This window comes from Jaculus jaculus, chromosome X (assembly GCF_020740685.1).
Source record: "Jaculus jaculus isolate mJacJac1 chromosome X, mJacJac1.mat.Y.cur, whole genome shotgun sequence".
In the NCBI taxonomy this organism is placed as follows: Eukaryota; Metazoa; Chordata; class Mammalia; order Rodentia; family Dipodidae; genus Jaculus; species Jaculus jaculus.
This window is the reverse complement of record NC_059125.1, coordinates 153,104,624-153,121,066: the sequence shown is the minus strand read 5'-3', so window position 1 is coordinate 153,121,066 and position 16,443 is coordinate 153,104,624. Positions and strand designations below refer to the sequence as shown.

The 16,443-nt window shown below is 40.2% G+C and overlaps 1 protein-coding gene across 3 annotated transcripts in view; it reads left to right on the top strand.

The window, feature by feature from the left end:
• Positions 1-16,443, top strand: part of Gab3 (GRB2 associated binding protein 3) — an 83,682-nt gene that overhangs the window by 56,304 nt on the left and 10,935 nt on the right. For all 3 annotated transcript variants that reach the window (XM_004672667.3, XM_045141090.1, XM_004672666.3), the window contains exons 5-8: positions 1,444-1,499; positions 3,274-3,493; positions 5,511-5,592; positions 6,719-6,821. In XM_004672667.3, coding sequence (XP_004672724.1) covers positions 1,444-1,499; positions 3,274-3,493; positions 5,511-5,592; positions 6,719-6,821 — 461 coding nt within the window. The remainder of the gene's footprint in view (positions 1-1,443; positions 1,500-3,273; positions 3,494-5,510; positions 5,593-6,718; positions 6,822-16,443) is intronic.

Here is a 16,443-nt window from a genome sequence, read left to right as displayed (position 1 = left end):
GTCTGTCGCTCTCAAATAAATAAATAAAAATTAAAAAAAAAAAAAAAGCAGTGCTGAGAAGGAATATCCTTGAATTTTTCTTTATTTTAAGGGGAAAGCTTTGAGTTTCTCCCCTTTGAGTTTGGTGTTATCTGTAGGTTTCTTTGTAGATTTTCTTGATCAAGTTGAAGATATTCCACCCTACTCCTGGTTTACTGAGATTTTCTTTATTTTTAATTGTTTTTAACTTATTTATCATTTGAGAGAGAGAGAGAGAGAGAAAGAAACAAAGAAAGAAAGAAAAGGCAGGTAAAGAGAGTGAGAGAATGGGCACGCTAGGGCCTCTAGCCACTGCAAATGAACTCCAGATGCTTGCACCACCTTGTGTATCTGGCTTTAGGTGGGTACTGGGAAATCAAACCTGAGTCCTTTGGCTTTGCAGGCAAGTACCTTAACCACTAAGCAATCTCTCCTGCCCCAATTTTGTTTCTTTATTTTTTTTTATTATGAATAGATGTTAGATTTTTGTCAAATGACTTTTCTGCATCTATTGATATGATCATGTGATTTATCTTCTTCAACCTTTTCGATGTGGTGGACTATGGTAATTGATTTTCAATGCTGAACAAGGCTTGCATAACTGGGACGAATCACACTTGATCATGGTATATGATTACTTTTATGCATCATTGATTTCAATTTATTTGCATTTTTTGGAAAAAATCTACATTTTTTATTATGAACATACTTTGTATGCATACATCATGTGTTGGTACCATTTTTTCTGTTCTCCCTGCCCCTATTCCACTCAGTGGGGTTGCTGGTATTCCCCATGGGGTTATGGGTTATGTGTTGTGGGAGCAGTAGTCCTGTTACATCATTGGATTTGGATTAGAAGAGTTCTGGTCTTATTGAATGAGGTAAAATTATTCAGAATGTCTTATGGATTTATGTCTTATTTTCACACCTTCTGACAAATTTCTAATTCTAGATTAATGCAGATATTCTGTCTTTCCATGTCTGTACTTGAGTAGCTGCCTATTGCTATAGAAAAATATCATAGCTACCTATTCATGGTAACCGATCTCAAATGGGCCTTCAATGCTGTCCCATAATACTTTTGTTCCTCTGTTCAGTTTGTCTATTGCTGACTGCAAGAAGTCTTTCAAACCTCTCCTCTCCTCAGATGCCCAGGTCTAACTTCCATCATTTCTAGGTTCAGAAAAATTTATTAAGTTCAGCAAGCATTTCCAACTCCCCATTCACAGAGAGAACCAAAACCAACAGGTAAACATTTCTTTAAAATTAGGTCTAATTTTCCTTCTGTTTGAGAATGGGCTCTGACTGCCATATATACTTAATACCAAGCCTTTTATATGAAAATTATGTTCCTGCATTTATGGAGCTAAGCACAGGCCCTGGGGAGTAAAGGGACTTCTCACCATTCCAACTTGTTTCTTGCAGGTGATATAGAAAGCCAATCATTAAGACACCGAGACAAACGACTTAGTTTAAATCTGGTAAGTTTGGCATTGAAGTTCTTTTAGGCTTCAGTTTGGCTAACAAAAGACTTGACTATATGTGTTCCTTTCAAGTATTTTTAGATTCAGCACTAAGAATGTATGAGCACTCTTTTAGTATCCTTTTTTCTGTTTTTTAAAATATATTTAATTTATTTATTTATTTGAGAGAGAGAGAGAGAAAGAGGCAGAGAAAGAGAATAAGAATGGGCATTCCAGGGCCTCCAGCCACTGCAAATGAACTCCAGATGCATGTGCCCCCTTGTGCATTGGGCTTACCTGGGTCCGGGAGAATTGAACCAGGATCCTTTGGCTTTGCAGGTAGATGCCTTAATGGCTAAGCCATCTATCTAGCCTTTTTTTTTTTTTTTTCTGGCTTTTCGAGGTAGGGTCTCATTCCAGCCCAGGCTGACCTGGAATTCACTATGTAGTCTCATGGTGGCCTTGACCTCACGGCAGTCCTCCTACCTCTGCCTCCTGAGTGCTGGGATTAAAGGCGTGCACTAACATGCCTGGCTCTTCTAGTATCCTTTTAAGACTTTAATTTATTTGAAACTATTGAAGTTGGTGTTCCATAAAGACCCTGTAGGATCTTTATGGACTAGAAATTGTCCTTCCTGGCCAACAACTCATTGGAAGGTATCCCATCCCTGGCACTGAAAATTTTCTAGTAACAGTCTATGGCTTCTCCATTGTCCAAAAAATTAGGTTTCTATATGATTTATTTATATCCTCTTAGATTTTGATTAGCCCTCTCTCCACCTCTCCTTTACTCAATCTCTTCTCCTCACTTAGGCCTTTTTACCCCCCATTACTCTGTTCTTCTACTTAACATATATAGAATACCATCCTATTAAGTCCCCCCTCCTTCCCTTTCTTTTTAAAAATATTTTTGTTTATTTATTTGCAAGCAAAGGGGGATAGAGAGAAGAGAGGGAGACAGCAGGGAGAGAATGGGCACACCAGGGTTTCTAGCCACTGCAAACGAACTCCAAATTCATGCACCATTTGTGCATCTGGCCTTACTTGGGCACTGGGGGATTGAACCAGGGTCAATAGGTGAACTGCTGAGCCCTCTCTCCATCCCCCCTTTTTCTTCTCCCATCACTAAGAAGAAAGTTCTGGAACTCAGCTGGATATGTCTCCCCACACACACTTTTTGATATAGGGTCACGTTCTAGTCCAACCTGATCTAGAATTCATTATGTAGTCCAAGGCTGGCCTTAAACTCACTGCCATCCTCCAACCTCTGCCTCCTGAGTACTGGGATTAAGGGCATGTGCCACCATTCCAGGTTCCCCCCATCTTTTTGTTCCTTTCCCCCCTTTTAATCTGTTCAGAACTTCAGACCATATGCTGATATCACTCAACAGTCAGGGTGTCTTTCCACCTCAGTTAAACTGTTCTAGAAATGCCCTTGAAGGTGTACCCAAAGATGCGTCTCCTAAGGGATTCCAAACCTAGTTGATAATCAAGCTTAAATTATATCAAATTTACAATAAATAACTTGCATCATAAGTCTTCAATTTTCCAGTATCCGATCTAGGAGAGTTACTACATACGTTTACTTGGGTCTAGAGACAGAACTTTGGCTACAGGCTTTTCTAACTTTTCCGAGTAAGTTTAGAGTTATTTTGGGGCAATTTGGAACTGAAGCCATTTGCACAGCCACGCTTCCCACATACATACATACATACATACATACATACATACATACATACATACATTTCCATGACTGCTATGTCATTCCCAACCTGTACTTGTTCTCTTGCAGCCATGCAGGTTTTCCCCAATGTACCCCACAACTTCAACCAGTGCCGAAGACAGCTATGTGCCCATGAGCCCCACAGCTACTGCCTCTGGTCTTGGACCCCACAGTAGCCAGGATGACTACATACCAATGAGCTCAGGAAGTATCTCGAGTGTGCTGCCTGAGTTACCTGCAGACCTGGAGCCTCCACCAGTGAATAGAGATCTCAAGCCTCAGAGGAAATGTAAGGCATTTGGCCAGGGCTGCTGTATTGGGAAGGGGACAAGGTCTTCATAACTCTCCCTAGAAAGGTACACAAGAAAAAAACATTCCAGTGGTTACAAATTCTTAGGCAGAAGAATATGGAATAGAATGTGGAAAGCTAGGGTGCCTTGCTGACCTAGATTGTCATGACAAAGAGAGGTAGGAAACCTATAGGTACTGTGGCCCTGCAAATGCAGGCCTACAAAGCCAAGTTCATTTTAGCTTATCTTCCATAACAAAGCCCCAGGAATAAATGATGATGATTGGAATGTGACCCACCAGACACCTTCTCACTTAATTAACAAATATAATCACAATGCCAGGCTTCTGGAAGGTAGCCAGCTATGGCTTTTGACACCAATTCCTTAATGTTCTACAAACTCAAGTACATTTTTTCAGTTACTGCTCTGTGTATGCCCATCATCAGCAAAAATGATGGTGAGGGAAGACTTCAGCAATGGGAATTCCAAGGCAACTTTTAGCTTCTGTGTTCTTACTTCCAGGCAGCCTTTCAGGTCTGCTAAGCCTCATGGACACATGGAGCTAGAAAAATAGGTAAAGAGAAATGGCAGGTTAAAGTGAATTCCTAACTTCGTTCTTACCCACCCTCAACTTCCCGGTAGTCTGTGTGATTACAAGAAAGCATGAGGTGCAGTAGCTGGCATCTCTGGCGCTCTATATATACTCTGTTCTACTACCACGTCCAATGGCCAAGCCCAAAGCTGCTAACCCCGCTTCTATTCAGGTCTTGACCATTCTAGTCACACTCTCCTGAGTTTGAACTGACCACAGTTGCAGAGCATTGGTAATGTGTGGAGCGCTGTGCTAGGCACTGGATGGAATGCAAAGAACAGGATTGAGGAGAGTCCTACAGTTTGAGGGGGAAGAAGATATATAAAAACCACCTGGAAGAAATAAGAACTATAAAGTCAATTCTAAATAGAACAGTCTGTCTTATGAATACAGAGGAAATAACTATTCATTTTTGTTGGAAACAACTTCAAAAAGGTCTGAAACTTTAAGGTAGGTATTATTGTTTGGTTCAATTAATTTTCTACAATAGTACCTGAAAACAGACTTTCTATAATGATGGAAACATTACCATTGAACACGTCAAATGTGACTGCTATTACCGAGGAACTGAATTTTATTTTTACTTAATTTCACTACATTTTTATGTATTTATTTATGTGGTTATTGGTCATTTAAAAATATTGTTTTTTGTTCAGAACCTGGCAGAGAGAAGGTATTCAATAGCCTCAGGGATAAAGAATTTGTAGGTAGGAGCAAGGTCAGATATATGGGACAGGATTGTGAGCTGTGAGGTGTACCCTTAGGTCGGTGTAGAGGAAAACAGCTGGTAGTTATTGTACTGCCAGGAGAGACTGGCATGACTGATGGCATTAGGAATTTGGTAGTCTCTACCCACGTAGTTTAGTGGAAGAAGTAGATATCAAAGTAGTCAGATAGACCATGAGGCAAATGGCAAATGCTTCTGTAGGTGCAGAGGCTGCTCCAATGCCATCCTGAAGCAGTCTAGGAAAATATTTTAGGCAGAAGGGCCATCAGGAAACAAAAACTTGGCAATTCTCTCTGCCTTTTAGACACTTGGAGTATCTAAAAAGCATTGGTCTTCTTCAAGGGTCAGAGACTTGTCTGTTTGGTTCATACTGTGTTTCCAACATATGAACCATACTTGACAGACTGAGTTCTCAATACGTGTGTGTTGACTAAATATATATGGCTTTGTTTTTGTTAACTCCCTTTGTTTTTGTTATCTCCTGTAGGCAACAAGGGCATTTGCTTGACAGTTGTCCTTGTCCCTAGGGAGGCAGGGAAGAGAATGGTCAAATTCATACTCACCACCAGTAATTCTTGTTAGCACATCTGAATTTGTTATGCTAAAAAATAAAAAGTGATGGTTTTTATGGGCAATTAGATTCTGGCCTTGAACTCCTGAGAATTAACCATAATGTATACTGTGCACTGTCTTGTAGTACGACCACCTCCTCTTGACCTGAGAAACCTCTCCACCATCCGAGAACACACATCTCTAACCAGGACTCACACTGTGCCTTGGTAAGCCTCTGATTGAAGCCTGTGGCTTGAGTTAGGTTTCTTCTGGTTGAAGCCCACTTTATCTTACTTAAGCCAAAGGAGGAACTAGGCTTATTATTGTAAGTCAGAGATAGTTTATACAGCACAAAGGGAAGTCATATGGCTGGAATGAAAAAGCAGAGCACTGTTTGAAACTTAAGGCATCTTTGCTCTCCTTCTGTTACATCTGCTCTTTGCAGAATTATTTTTTTATGATCCTGCTTGTACCATAGCTTCTAAGCTTGTTTACATGTTTCATTGCTCACAAAGGTGGACTCTTTTTTCAATTCCAACTCACATTTCCAGGGGAGACAGGATCGTGAGATTTTGTTAGATTTGAATCATCTATGACCCAGAAGACAGAGCCAGTACTATTAGCTAAGAGTATAAAATCCCAGCTTTATGTCAATGGGATATGAGAAGAGAGCTCTCAGAGAAGGTGGGATAGTTTGTGGCTAGGTAGAAAAACACTAAAGTGTATTTTCCCTTTCATCTTACCTTCTACGTTCAAGTCGCATTTTTAGAGTCTGAGGCTAGCTGAAGTTTCCTGGCTCACTCTAAGTGTCACAGGAAACAATAATGTAAAGTTGAATTCTACAGTGAGTTGTGTCTCCAGGCAAAATTGCAGGTACTTAGCCTGTGTTTTTGTCTCAGGAATAGGATGGAAACTAATCCATAGCTTTATTCCTGCCCTATCAGAAGAATTGACCACACTTTCTTACTTTTCCTGGATATTTAGGAACAAAAAGAGCCCCAAAGAAGTGTGTTTCTTTATTGTTTGTTTGAGTAGGTAGGTAGATGGCTTTTGGTCTGGAGTATTATTTTTTTTTGTTGTTGTTTTTCCTAAATACAATGTGTTGGCACGTTTCTAGAAAGCTCATGATCTATATCACATGGAGGGCTTGGGAAAAGCAATTGGGAGCCATTTGCTCCAGAGTACAGGGAGCACTCTGTTGTGAAGTATCTTCCTCGGGAATTGTTTGGGCCAAAAGGAAGCTGTGTCTGGAAGAGGAGGGCTCAACCCCCACAGGGCCATGTCAGTTCCTGGCTACATTTCAGAGCAGCTGCAAGATATTGCTTTGACCTCATCTATATTTTTTGTTCTTAGCAACCGAACCAGCTTTCTCTCTCCAGAAAGAAATGGTATTAATTCTGCAAGATTTTTTGCCAATCCTGCTTCCAGAGAAGAGGAAGAAAGCTATATCCAAATGGTAATCCTATATTTTTCAAGTTATTTTTCTTCTCCCAGTCTATAGTCTTGTGAGTTCATTAAAAAGAAAACACATCCTTCAGAAATATCTTTGCAGTTGAAAACATACTTGATTATAAAACCAGGTCACAGCCTTTCTAGTTTGGGAGCTCATCAATTTGAAGCTGGTTTTCTTGTCTGCAATAATCAGCTCATACTGTTTTCAGGCTATAGTAGTTCAGGAAAACCCAGAGCTGAGGCCTGTGTTATGGAAAAATGGAAATACCAGTCAGTTAGTTTTTCCAAAGCATAGTTCCTTTTTTGACCAATAGGTTTGCAATTCCCTGGATGTCCAGACTGTAAGGCTAGCACACACTTACTTCTGAACCTTCTGGAGATTTACGTTATAAGGTCTTTCTGTAGACCTGGGTGGGTACAGATCTGACTTCTATGCCCTTTGATTAGCCATTCACATTCTCCCTCCTTCCCTGTTTACCTTCTGTTTTCTCTTCATCACGGAAGTTGTTATGATCATGGGTTTTTCAGGGCATCTAAACTCCTCACTCAAAGGCTCAGGGAATCTTGAAGAAGAGGAAACAGAAAGTGCAAAAGTAGGAGGATGGTGAGGAGAGCTGCAAAACTCTGACACCTAGATGTGACATACTTGTTACACTCATGAACTCACAGCAGCTACAGTTTCCAGCACAGAATTAAGCCTGTAAATATTCTACCATTCATGGGAAAAGGATACATGAGACCCAAAACCTCTCAGATTACCCAATGGCATCTAATGGTTGCTGGGAAAAGAGGAGTCAAGTTCATCAGTGGTGTAGCTACTGATAAGATGCACATTCCACAGTAAATAATCTTATATCCAGGATCATTTAATTGAATGGGTTTAAAAAGGGCATGAAAGTGAATGTGAGGGTTAATGGGAGGATGAGTGTTAGTAGAAGGAGGAGAAGAGAGGGTAATGGGGGGAATAAGATCAAAATACATTATGTACATGTATGAAAATGTTAAAAATAAATAAAAAATTTAAAAGATCCATGGGTTTTTGAAACTGCTTTTTGCCTCTCTGGCAATTAGTTGTGAGCCCTTTAGCCAGGACTGTGCCTATTATGCAACTTAGAAATGTAGGGAGAGTTAGAGAGAACTTTGATATGGAGAGATCTTAGGATACTGAAGTTGTTTTAATGATGTTCAAGGCACTGACCACATATTCCTGAGAAGACAATGAAGATAAAATACAATTAAAAATTTAAGGGGCTGGAGAGATGGCTTAGCGGTTAAGGCACTTGCCTGCAAAGCCTAAAGACCCAGGTTCGATTCTCCAGTACCCATATAAGCCAGATGCACATGGTGACACATGCATCTGAAGTTCATTTGCAGGGGCTACAGGCCCTGGCGCACCAATTCTGTCTCTCCCTCTCTCTAGCTGTCTCTCTCTCTCTCTCTTTCAAATAAATAAATTAAATTAAATATAAAACATTTAAAGACTAACCTCCAGGAAAGAAATAACTGGATGCTCCATTGTGCCTTTTTATTTGATAAAAGCTGTTCTGTAAGTAAGTACACTTAACCATATGCAGGTGGAAAATGACTCATATACAAATCTACTGTGGTCTTCCCAATATTTCTTACACTTAGTAATGACCCTTGGGAAACTTCTAGAAGAAAACATTTCTATAAAGGATTCTGAGCAGCTGCACTTGTCTCCAGAGAACAGAAAAGGGAAGTGAACCTAAAACATAATGGAAGCAAGTATAGAGTCATTCAAAATACAAGCAGCTTACTTCTGATCTATGAGATTTTTAAGAAAGACCAGTCATCTTCCACAGTGACTACACAATTTTATATTCCTGCCAGCAATGCACATTTTTTATATCTTTTCAAATACTTGTTCCTTCCCTCACTTTCATAATAGTCATTCTAATCAATATAGAGTGGTATGTCATTGTATTACTCATTTTCATTTTCCTAATGAATAGTGAGGTTAACCATCTTTCCATGGACTCATTTGTCTTTTTTTTTTATTAAAGTTTTTTATTTATTTATTTGAGAGTGACAGAGAGAGAGAGAGAGAGAGAGAGGAGAGAATGGGCATGCCAGGGCCTCCAGCCACTGCAAACGAACTCCAGATGTGTGCGCCCCCTGGTGCATCTGGCTAACGTGGGTCCTGGGGAATCGAGCCTTGAATCGGGGTCCTTAGGCTTCACTGGCAAGTGCTTAACCACCAAGCCATCTCTCCAGCCCTCATTTGTCATTTTTTATCTTCTTTGTAGGAATGTCTGTTCAACTATTTTCCCTACGTTTTTCTCTTTAAGTTTATTTGTTATTTGTTTGCAAGCAGAGACAATGTGTGTTAATGGGCACTCCAGGGCCCCTAGCATGTGCCACTTTATCGATCTGGTTTTATGTGGGTACTGAGGAATCAAGCCTAAGCCATTAGGCTTTGTAAACAAGCACCTTCGACCATGAAACCATCTCTAAACCCCAACCCCTATTTTTAAAATTTTATTGTTAAGTTTTTTTTTGTTACTGAGTTATAGAAGTTTCTTCTGTATAATGAATTATAACCCCTTAACAGATGTATAATTTGCCAATATTTTAATCATTCTATAGGTTGTCTTTTTCACTGTCTTGGTAGTGTCCCTTGATGCATATTTTCAATATTTTGGTCATGTCATTTTTCTTTCAAAATATTTATTTATTTATTTATTTGCAAGGAGAAAGAGAAACATAGAGACAGAGAATGAGTGTACCAGGGTCTCTCACTGCTGAAACCAAACTAGGTGCATGCACCACTTTGTGCATCTAGGTTCATATGTATATGGGGAAATCAAATCTAGGCTGTCAGGTTTTGCAAGCAAATGCTTTAACCACTTAGCAGTCTCCTCAGCCCCAAGTTTATCTTTGTATCCATGAAACTATTGCCAAAACCAGTGTCACAAATATTTTATTTGTTTTTTAAATTTATTTTTATTTATTTATTTGAGAGCAACAGAGAGAGAAAGAGGCAGATATAGAGAGAGAATGGGCGCGCCAGGGCCTCCAGCCACTGCAAACAAACTCCAGATGCGTGTGTCCCCCTGTGCATCTGGCTAGCGTGGGTCCTGGGGAATCAAGCCTCGAACCGGGGTCCTTAGGCTTCACAGGCAAGCACTTAACTGCTAAGCCATCTCTCCAGCCCAAATATTTTCTTTTAAGAATGTTATAGTTTCAGCTCTTATGATCAGGTCTTCATCCCTTTGCACTGGGTTTTCCAAGCACCATTTGTTGAAAGGAATATTTTTTTCACACTGAATGGATGTGACATCCTTACATAAATCAGTTGACCACGTTCTCAAAGGTTTGTTTTTGAACTTTATTATATTCCAAAGATTCATGTCTATCCTTATTCTAGAACCATACTCTTTCTGACTTCAAAAGTAACTACATAAAAGTATTTGAGGGCTGGAGAGATGGCTTAGCGGTTAAGCGCTTGCCTGTGAAGCCTAAGGACCCCGGTTCGAGGCTCGGTTCCCCAGGACCCACGTTAGCCAGATGCACAAGGGGGCGCATGCATCTGGAGTTTGTTTGCAGTGGCTGGAAGCCCTGGCGCGCCCGTTCTCAATCTCTCTCTCTCTGTCTCTTTCTCTCTCTCCCTGTCACTCTCAAATAAATAAATAAAAAATGAACAAAAAAATTTAAAAAAAAGTATTTGAAAGTGTGAGATATCCAACCTTTTTGTTTGATGATTGCTTGGTGGCTCATGGTCTTTAATGAGCATATATGTCTTTATACTTATTTATATTTACTTTTCTTTCTTTCAGCTACATCTTACAACTTTTATTATACAAATATTTGTCTCATTAGTTGAATTTACTCTTAAGTATTTTATTCTTTTATAAATTTTTTTGTTTATTTTTATTTATTTATTTGAGTGTGACAGACAGAGATAAAAAGGCAGGGGGCGGGGAGAGAACGAGCACCAGGGCCTCCAGCCACTGCAAACAAACTCCAGACACATGTGTCCCCTTGTGCATCTGGGTCATGTGGGTCCTGGGGAATCGAGCCTCAAACCACCAGAGTCCTTAGGCTTCACAGGCAAGTGCTTAACTGTTAAGCCATCTCTCTAGGCCAAGTATTTTATTCTTTTTAATGCTATTACAAATTTGATTGTTTTCTTAATTTCCTTTTTCAGTGGGAGGAAAGGGCTTATTTTGGCTTACAGTCTTAAGGGGAAGCTTCATCATGGCAGGGAAAAGATGGTAGAGCAGATGCAGGGCATCACACCTTGCCCCAGCAAATGGAAGATAAAACAAGACTGAAGTGAACTATCTAGTACTGGCAAACTGGACTAGCACTAACCTGGGCCAGGGTGATTCAGATAGCCACTGAGGATACTCAAATTGCGCCAAAGCAGGTATCTAGAAGCTACTGAAAAGCCAATACTAAAGTAGAATTAAAGCATAGCCACCAAGGCTCAGGGAAGTTTGTGGAAAAGGAGGCTGAAAGAACATAAAAGCCACAGGGTGGAAAAAAAATATCCAGAGACATAGCCCTCTCCACAATGAGAGACCGCTGCTCTCACAACGCATAGCCTACAACTACATGGTGATTACCAGCAATCCCACTAGGGAGGGCCCTCAGTGGAGTAGGGCCAGGGAGGAGGGAAATGGTGGCAATAACATATGATGTGTCCATACAAAGTTTTCATTTAATAATAAAAAAGATTCCTGGTTGGAAGAGAGGTCTGCATATATGTTGCTAACCTGTCCTGTGAACCAACTCTTTAACATTGCAGACTAGTTTTCAGTGGTACCAGAATTGAGTTATCAAAGGTGTTTTTTTATTTTTATTTATTTGACAGAGGGAGGGAAAGAGAGAGAGAGAGAGAGAGAGAGAGAGAGAGAGAGAGGAAGGGAGAACATGGGTGGGCCAGGAGAGAGAGAGAGAGAGAGAGAGAGAGAGAGAGAGAGAGGGAGGAAGGGAGAACATGGGTGGGCCAGGGCCTCCAGCTGCTGCAAATGAACTCCAGATGCATGTGCCATTTTGTGCATCTGGCTAATGTGGGTCCTGGGGAATCGAACCTGGGTCCTTTGGCTTTGCAGGCAAACGCCTTAACCACTAAGCCTTCCCTCCAGCCCCAAAGGCAGTTTCTTAATTTCCTTTTTAGATTGTTCATTGTTCAAAATTCAACATTTTAGGTGTTGATATCATATCATATCCTAAGGCTTTGCTGAATTTATCTTTCATTTATTATTAGTTTCTTTGTAGTAAAAATTTAGAGTTTTTTATAAATAAGATCTCACTGACAGAGACCAGTGTTGTAACTGGTGCCTAGTGGGAATTCTGATGCATGTTCTACAATGCGTAGTATAACCCCCATGACAAGAGCTATCCAGCCCCATATGTCAAGATGCTGCTGTTGAAAAACCAGGCTTTAGGAAAAATACTCAGAACTGGGCTTGCTGGTCATCAGTTGTATGTTTAACTGATTCATCAAGTGCGTATTTAATTTTCTAACATGCTCTATAAAGTATCTGTATAGTTGTACTTTATAAGACTTTATAAAGCATACTTTATAAGATACTGGAATAGTGATTATAGCATTTTATTCTTCAAATGACCAACATAAGACTTCCAGTTGTGGTATCCTTGCCACCATGCTTGGCATCACCAGATTTTATTTTCAATTTAGACATTCTAATATATTTTTGTTGTTGTTGTTGTGTTTTTTGTTTTGTTTTGTTTTACAAGGTAGGATCTCATTCTAGCTCAGGCTGAGCTGGAATTCACTGTAGTCTCAGGGTGGCCTCGAACTCATGGTGATCCTCCTACCTCTGCCTCCCAAGTGCTGGGATTAAAGGTGTGCACCACCACACCAAGCTGTTTAGACATTCTAATAGATATGTAGCAGTATCTCATTGTAGTTTTAATATGTATTTTTATGTTATTTGAAACCAATCTTCATGTATTATTTATGTAAAAGAATGGATTTCATTCTGACAGTTTGATACATGTATGTAATTTACTTTGATCACATTCACCCATTTCACCATATCCTGTTCCCTTCCCACCTCCTGCTGGTCCCCCCAATCTCTCCAACAGTCTTCCTTCTACTTTCATGACATTTTTTTTGCTCCTTCCTCCCCCCCTCTTTCTGATACAAGGTCTGATATAGCCTAGGCTAGTCAAGAACACACTGTAACCAAGAATGACCTTCATCTCTTCATCCTTTTGCCTCCCTATCCCAAGTACTAGGATCATAGGTGCATGCTACCAAACCCACATCAAGGTGTTTTTTTTTTTAATTTAATGAAGATACTTCCCATGGGGGGGGGGGTTAGTGGGTTTTTTTTTAATGACCTGGCTTATTTTTTCCCTCTTTTTTTTTTAACTTTTATTGACAACTTCCATAAGAAATACAATCAATCTCCTCCCATCATTCCCCTTATCCCCTCCCAAATCCCCCCTACACTGAATCTCTTCTTTCTAACTAGCCACTCTTCTATGTTGATGTCATCATTTCTTCCCTCTTATTATGCAGCTCTTGTGTAGGTAGTGTCAGCCCCTGTGAGGCCATGAACATCAAGGCCACTTTGTATCTGGATGACCGCACTGTAAGCAGTCCTTCCCTTCCTTTGGCTTTTACATTCTTTCCACCATCTGTTTTGCAACGGCCACTGAGCATTGGAGGGTGTGATAGGGATGTCCACTTCGTGCTGATCTCCACTGCCACTTCTCAGCACTATGGCAAGTTTTGTATCATCCCAGTAGTCACCACCATCTGAGAAAAAGAAGCTTCTCTAACCAAAAGTGAGAATAGCGCTAGTACCTGGGCATAAATATAAGCCTTTAGAGGGAAGTTTGGTGGGCATAATATATCCATTTAGCTAGACAACACCAGATGTTTCCCACCTAGGGCTTATAATGTCCCCAGTCATAGACTTTTGATCAGGTTTTCAGTACCAAGCATGAATTGCCTTCCATGGAGCAGGCCTGAAGCCCGATCAGAGAGCAGTTGGTTACCTCCAAAACAGACATGCCACCATGTACCATTTGTTACATTTGTTGTTACATTTGCCCTGACTGGCCAGCCATAAAGCCTGCAGGCTCCACTGCTTGTTAAGACCATTGGTGACTTTTCTTCCCCAACAGGTTGCATAACTCTTTCCTGCATTTTGACAGCTAGTCAACACAGAGGGGCTTCCTGTTCAGCTCTAGCTTGATTTCTCAGTGACCTGCAGCTCAAACATGTGGCATCTTCAGCAGTAGGGTCTTATCATCAAGTTCTTGTAGGAAATCAAGAGTTTTGGAAATAAACTGTAATATTTTGGGGGCATGAGGGACCTCCCTGGCCAACAACTAGCTGGAAGGTATCCCACCCTTGGCACTTAAATTGTTCTAATAATAATCTGTGGCTAATGGGCACAACATTATCCATCTTCACAGGATACCTCTGTACAAACTCTCTGTATTGTTAAAGCATATATATTATTTGCTAGCAAAGAAGTAGGTTTGACTTTCTGAACATGGGTTACCTCACTTAGTATAATCTTTTCCAGACCCATCCATTTCCATGAAAATTTCATAATTTCATTATTTATAGTGGAATAAGACTTCATTGTGTAAATAAGCTCCATCTGCCTTATCCATTCATTAGTTAAAGGGCATCTAAGCTAGTTCCATTTCCTGGCTATTGTGAATAGAGCAGCAATAAATATGGATGAGCAAGTATCTCTATAGTAATGAGTAGTCCTTAGGGTATATGCCAAGGAGTGGTATATGATACTGGATTTTGTAAAAGGACTTTTCTGCATCTACAAGAATGATTATATTGTTTTTGTTCTTGGTTCTGTCCATGTGTCATTTGTTGATTTGCATATGTGGAACCATCATTGAATTTCTTGAATGAAACCAATTTGATCATGGTGAAGATTTCTTTTTCTTTGCATTGTCTATCTATGACAATGCTTTGCTCTGTAATCATGGATGTCCTCAAATTTAGAACATCCTGTGTCAACCTCTTCAGTGCTAGTATGTGATATTTTAAATACATTATTGAACTTGGTTAGCAAATATTTTCCTTCATAGAAGCATATGAAATACATATCCATATTCCGTCTTGAATGTATACTCATTGACTGTCCATAGGCAGTTATTTCAGCACTCCTTAGACTTCCCTAAATGTTAAGTGACCCAAGCAACATCTTTTTTGACATTATCGTGGACTGAATGTAAATTATCTCATTTAAACTACATTAAGAAAGAAAAAAAAAACAAGCACATGTGTCAAGGAAAACTTTTGTGCTGTTCTGGAGGATTTATAATTTTATTTTGCTTTATTTTATTTTTATTTTTAAAAAAATTATTAATAACTTTAATATATGAACAGACTGAAAGTCAGTTTATTTTCACTGGGTTATCATCCTTATTTTTTTATTTATTCATGGTACGGTTTCACTCTAGCTTAGGCTGACCTGGAATTCACTATGGAGTCTCAGGGTGGCTTGGACTCATGGCCACCCTCCTACCTCTGCTGGGATTAAAGGCATGTGCCACCATGCCTGGCTTGGGTTATCTTCTTTTGTCTCCTCTCTCCTGCCCCATTCCACTGAGGGCCCTTCTCAGTGGGGGTATTGGTAATCATTGTGGGGTCATGAATGCACTAGTCCATTCCTATGGGGATGGCAATGCCTCAGAGTATACCTTCCCACTCTGTGGTTCTTACAATATTTCTGCCCCCTTTCCAGTATATTCTCTGAGCCTTGTAGGAATTATTAGGAGTCTCCTTTGGTGTTGAGCTCTTGGCAGGCTCTTATTTTGTATTTGATGTGTTTTGAGTCTCCTCAGTATGTACTGCCATCTCTCTGGATGATTTTCTGGCTAGCAATGAAATCAGCACTCATATTTAGTCTGCCACTTTCTCTAATGATTCCTAAATCCTAGAGGGTGTGATAGAGATGACTCATCCAGTGATAGGCACTTAGCTTTCTGTTCTTGTCATTTTTTTTTAAATTTATTCATTTATTTGAGAGTGACAGACAGAGAGAGAAAGAGGCAGATAGAGAGAGAGAATGGATGGGCCAGGGCTTCCAGCCACTGCAAACAAACTCCAGACACGTGCGTCCCCTTGTGCATCTGGCTAACATGGGTCCTAGGGAATTAAGCCTCGAACTAGGATCCTTAGGCTTCACAGGCAAGCGCTTAACCACTAAGCCATCTCTCCAGCCCTCTTCTTGTCATTTTGATGGGTCTTGGGTGTCCCCAGTATTTGCTGCCATCTGGGAAAAAAAAAAAAAACAGGTTCTCTAACCAAGAATGAAAGCAACAGTGATCAAAAGGGATAAACATTCATTGAGAAAGCTTGTTGATGTGCATAACTTCTCCGTTTAGCCCAAGAACAATGGAAACACCTCTCCAGGATGTATGACCTTTTAAGTCATAGATTCCTGAATTGTACAGGCATGCATTAGCCTCCTACTGAGCTGGCCTCATTTCCAGAGAGCAATTGATTACCCCCATAACTTATGTGCTACTATTGCATCAGTGGGTACCTGTTGCCTGGCTTGTTGATTTTGTAGCTTGCAGGATCCTCTCCTTATTCACACTGCTGATGACTTTTAACCCCAGTAGCTGGCATAGCACTTTCCAGT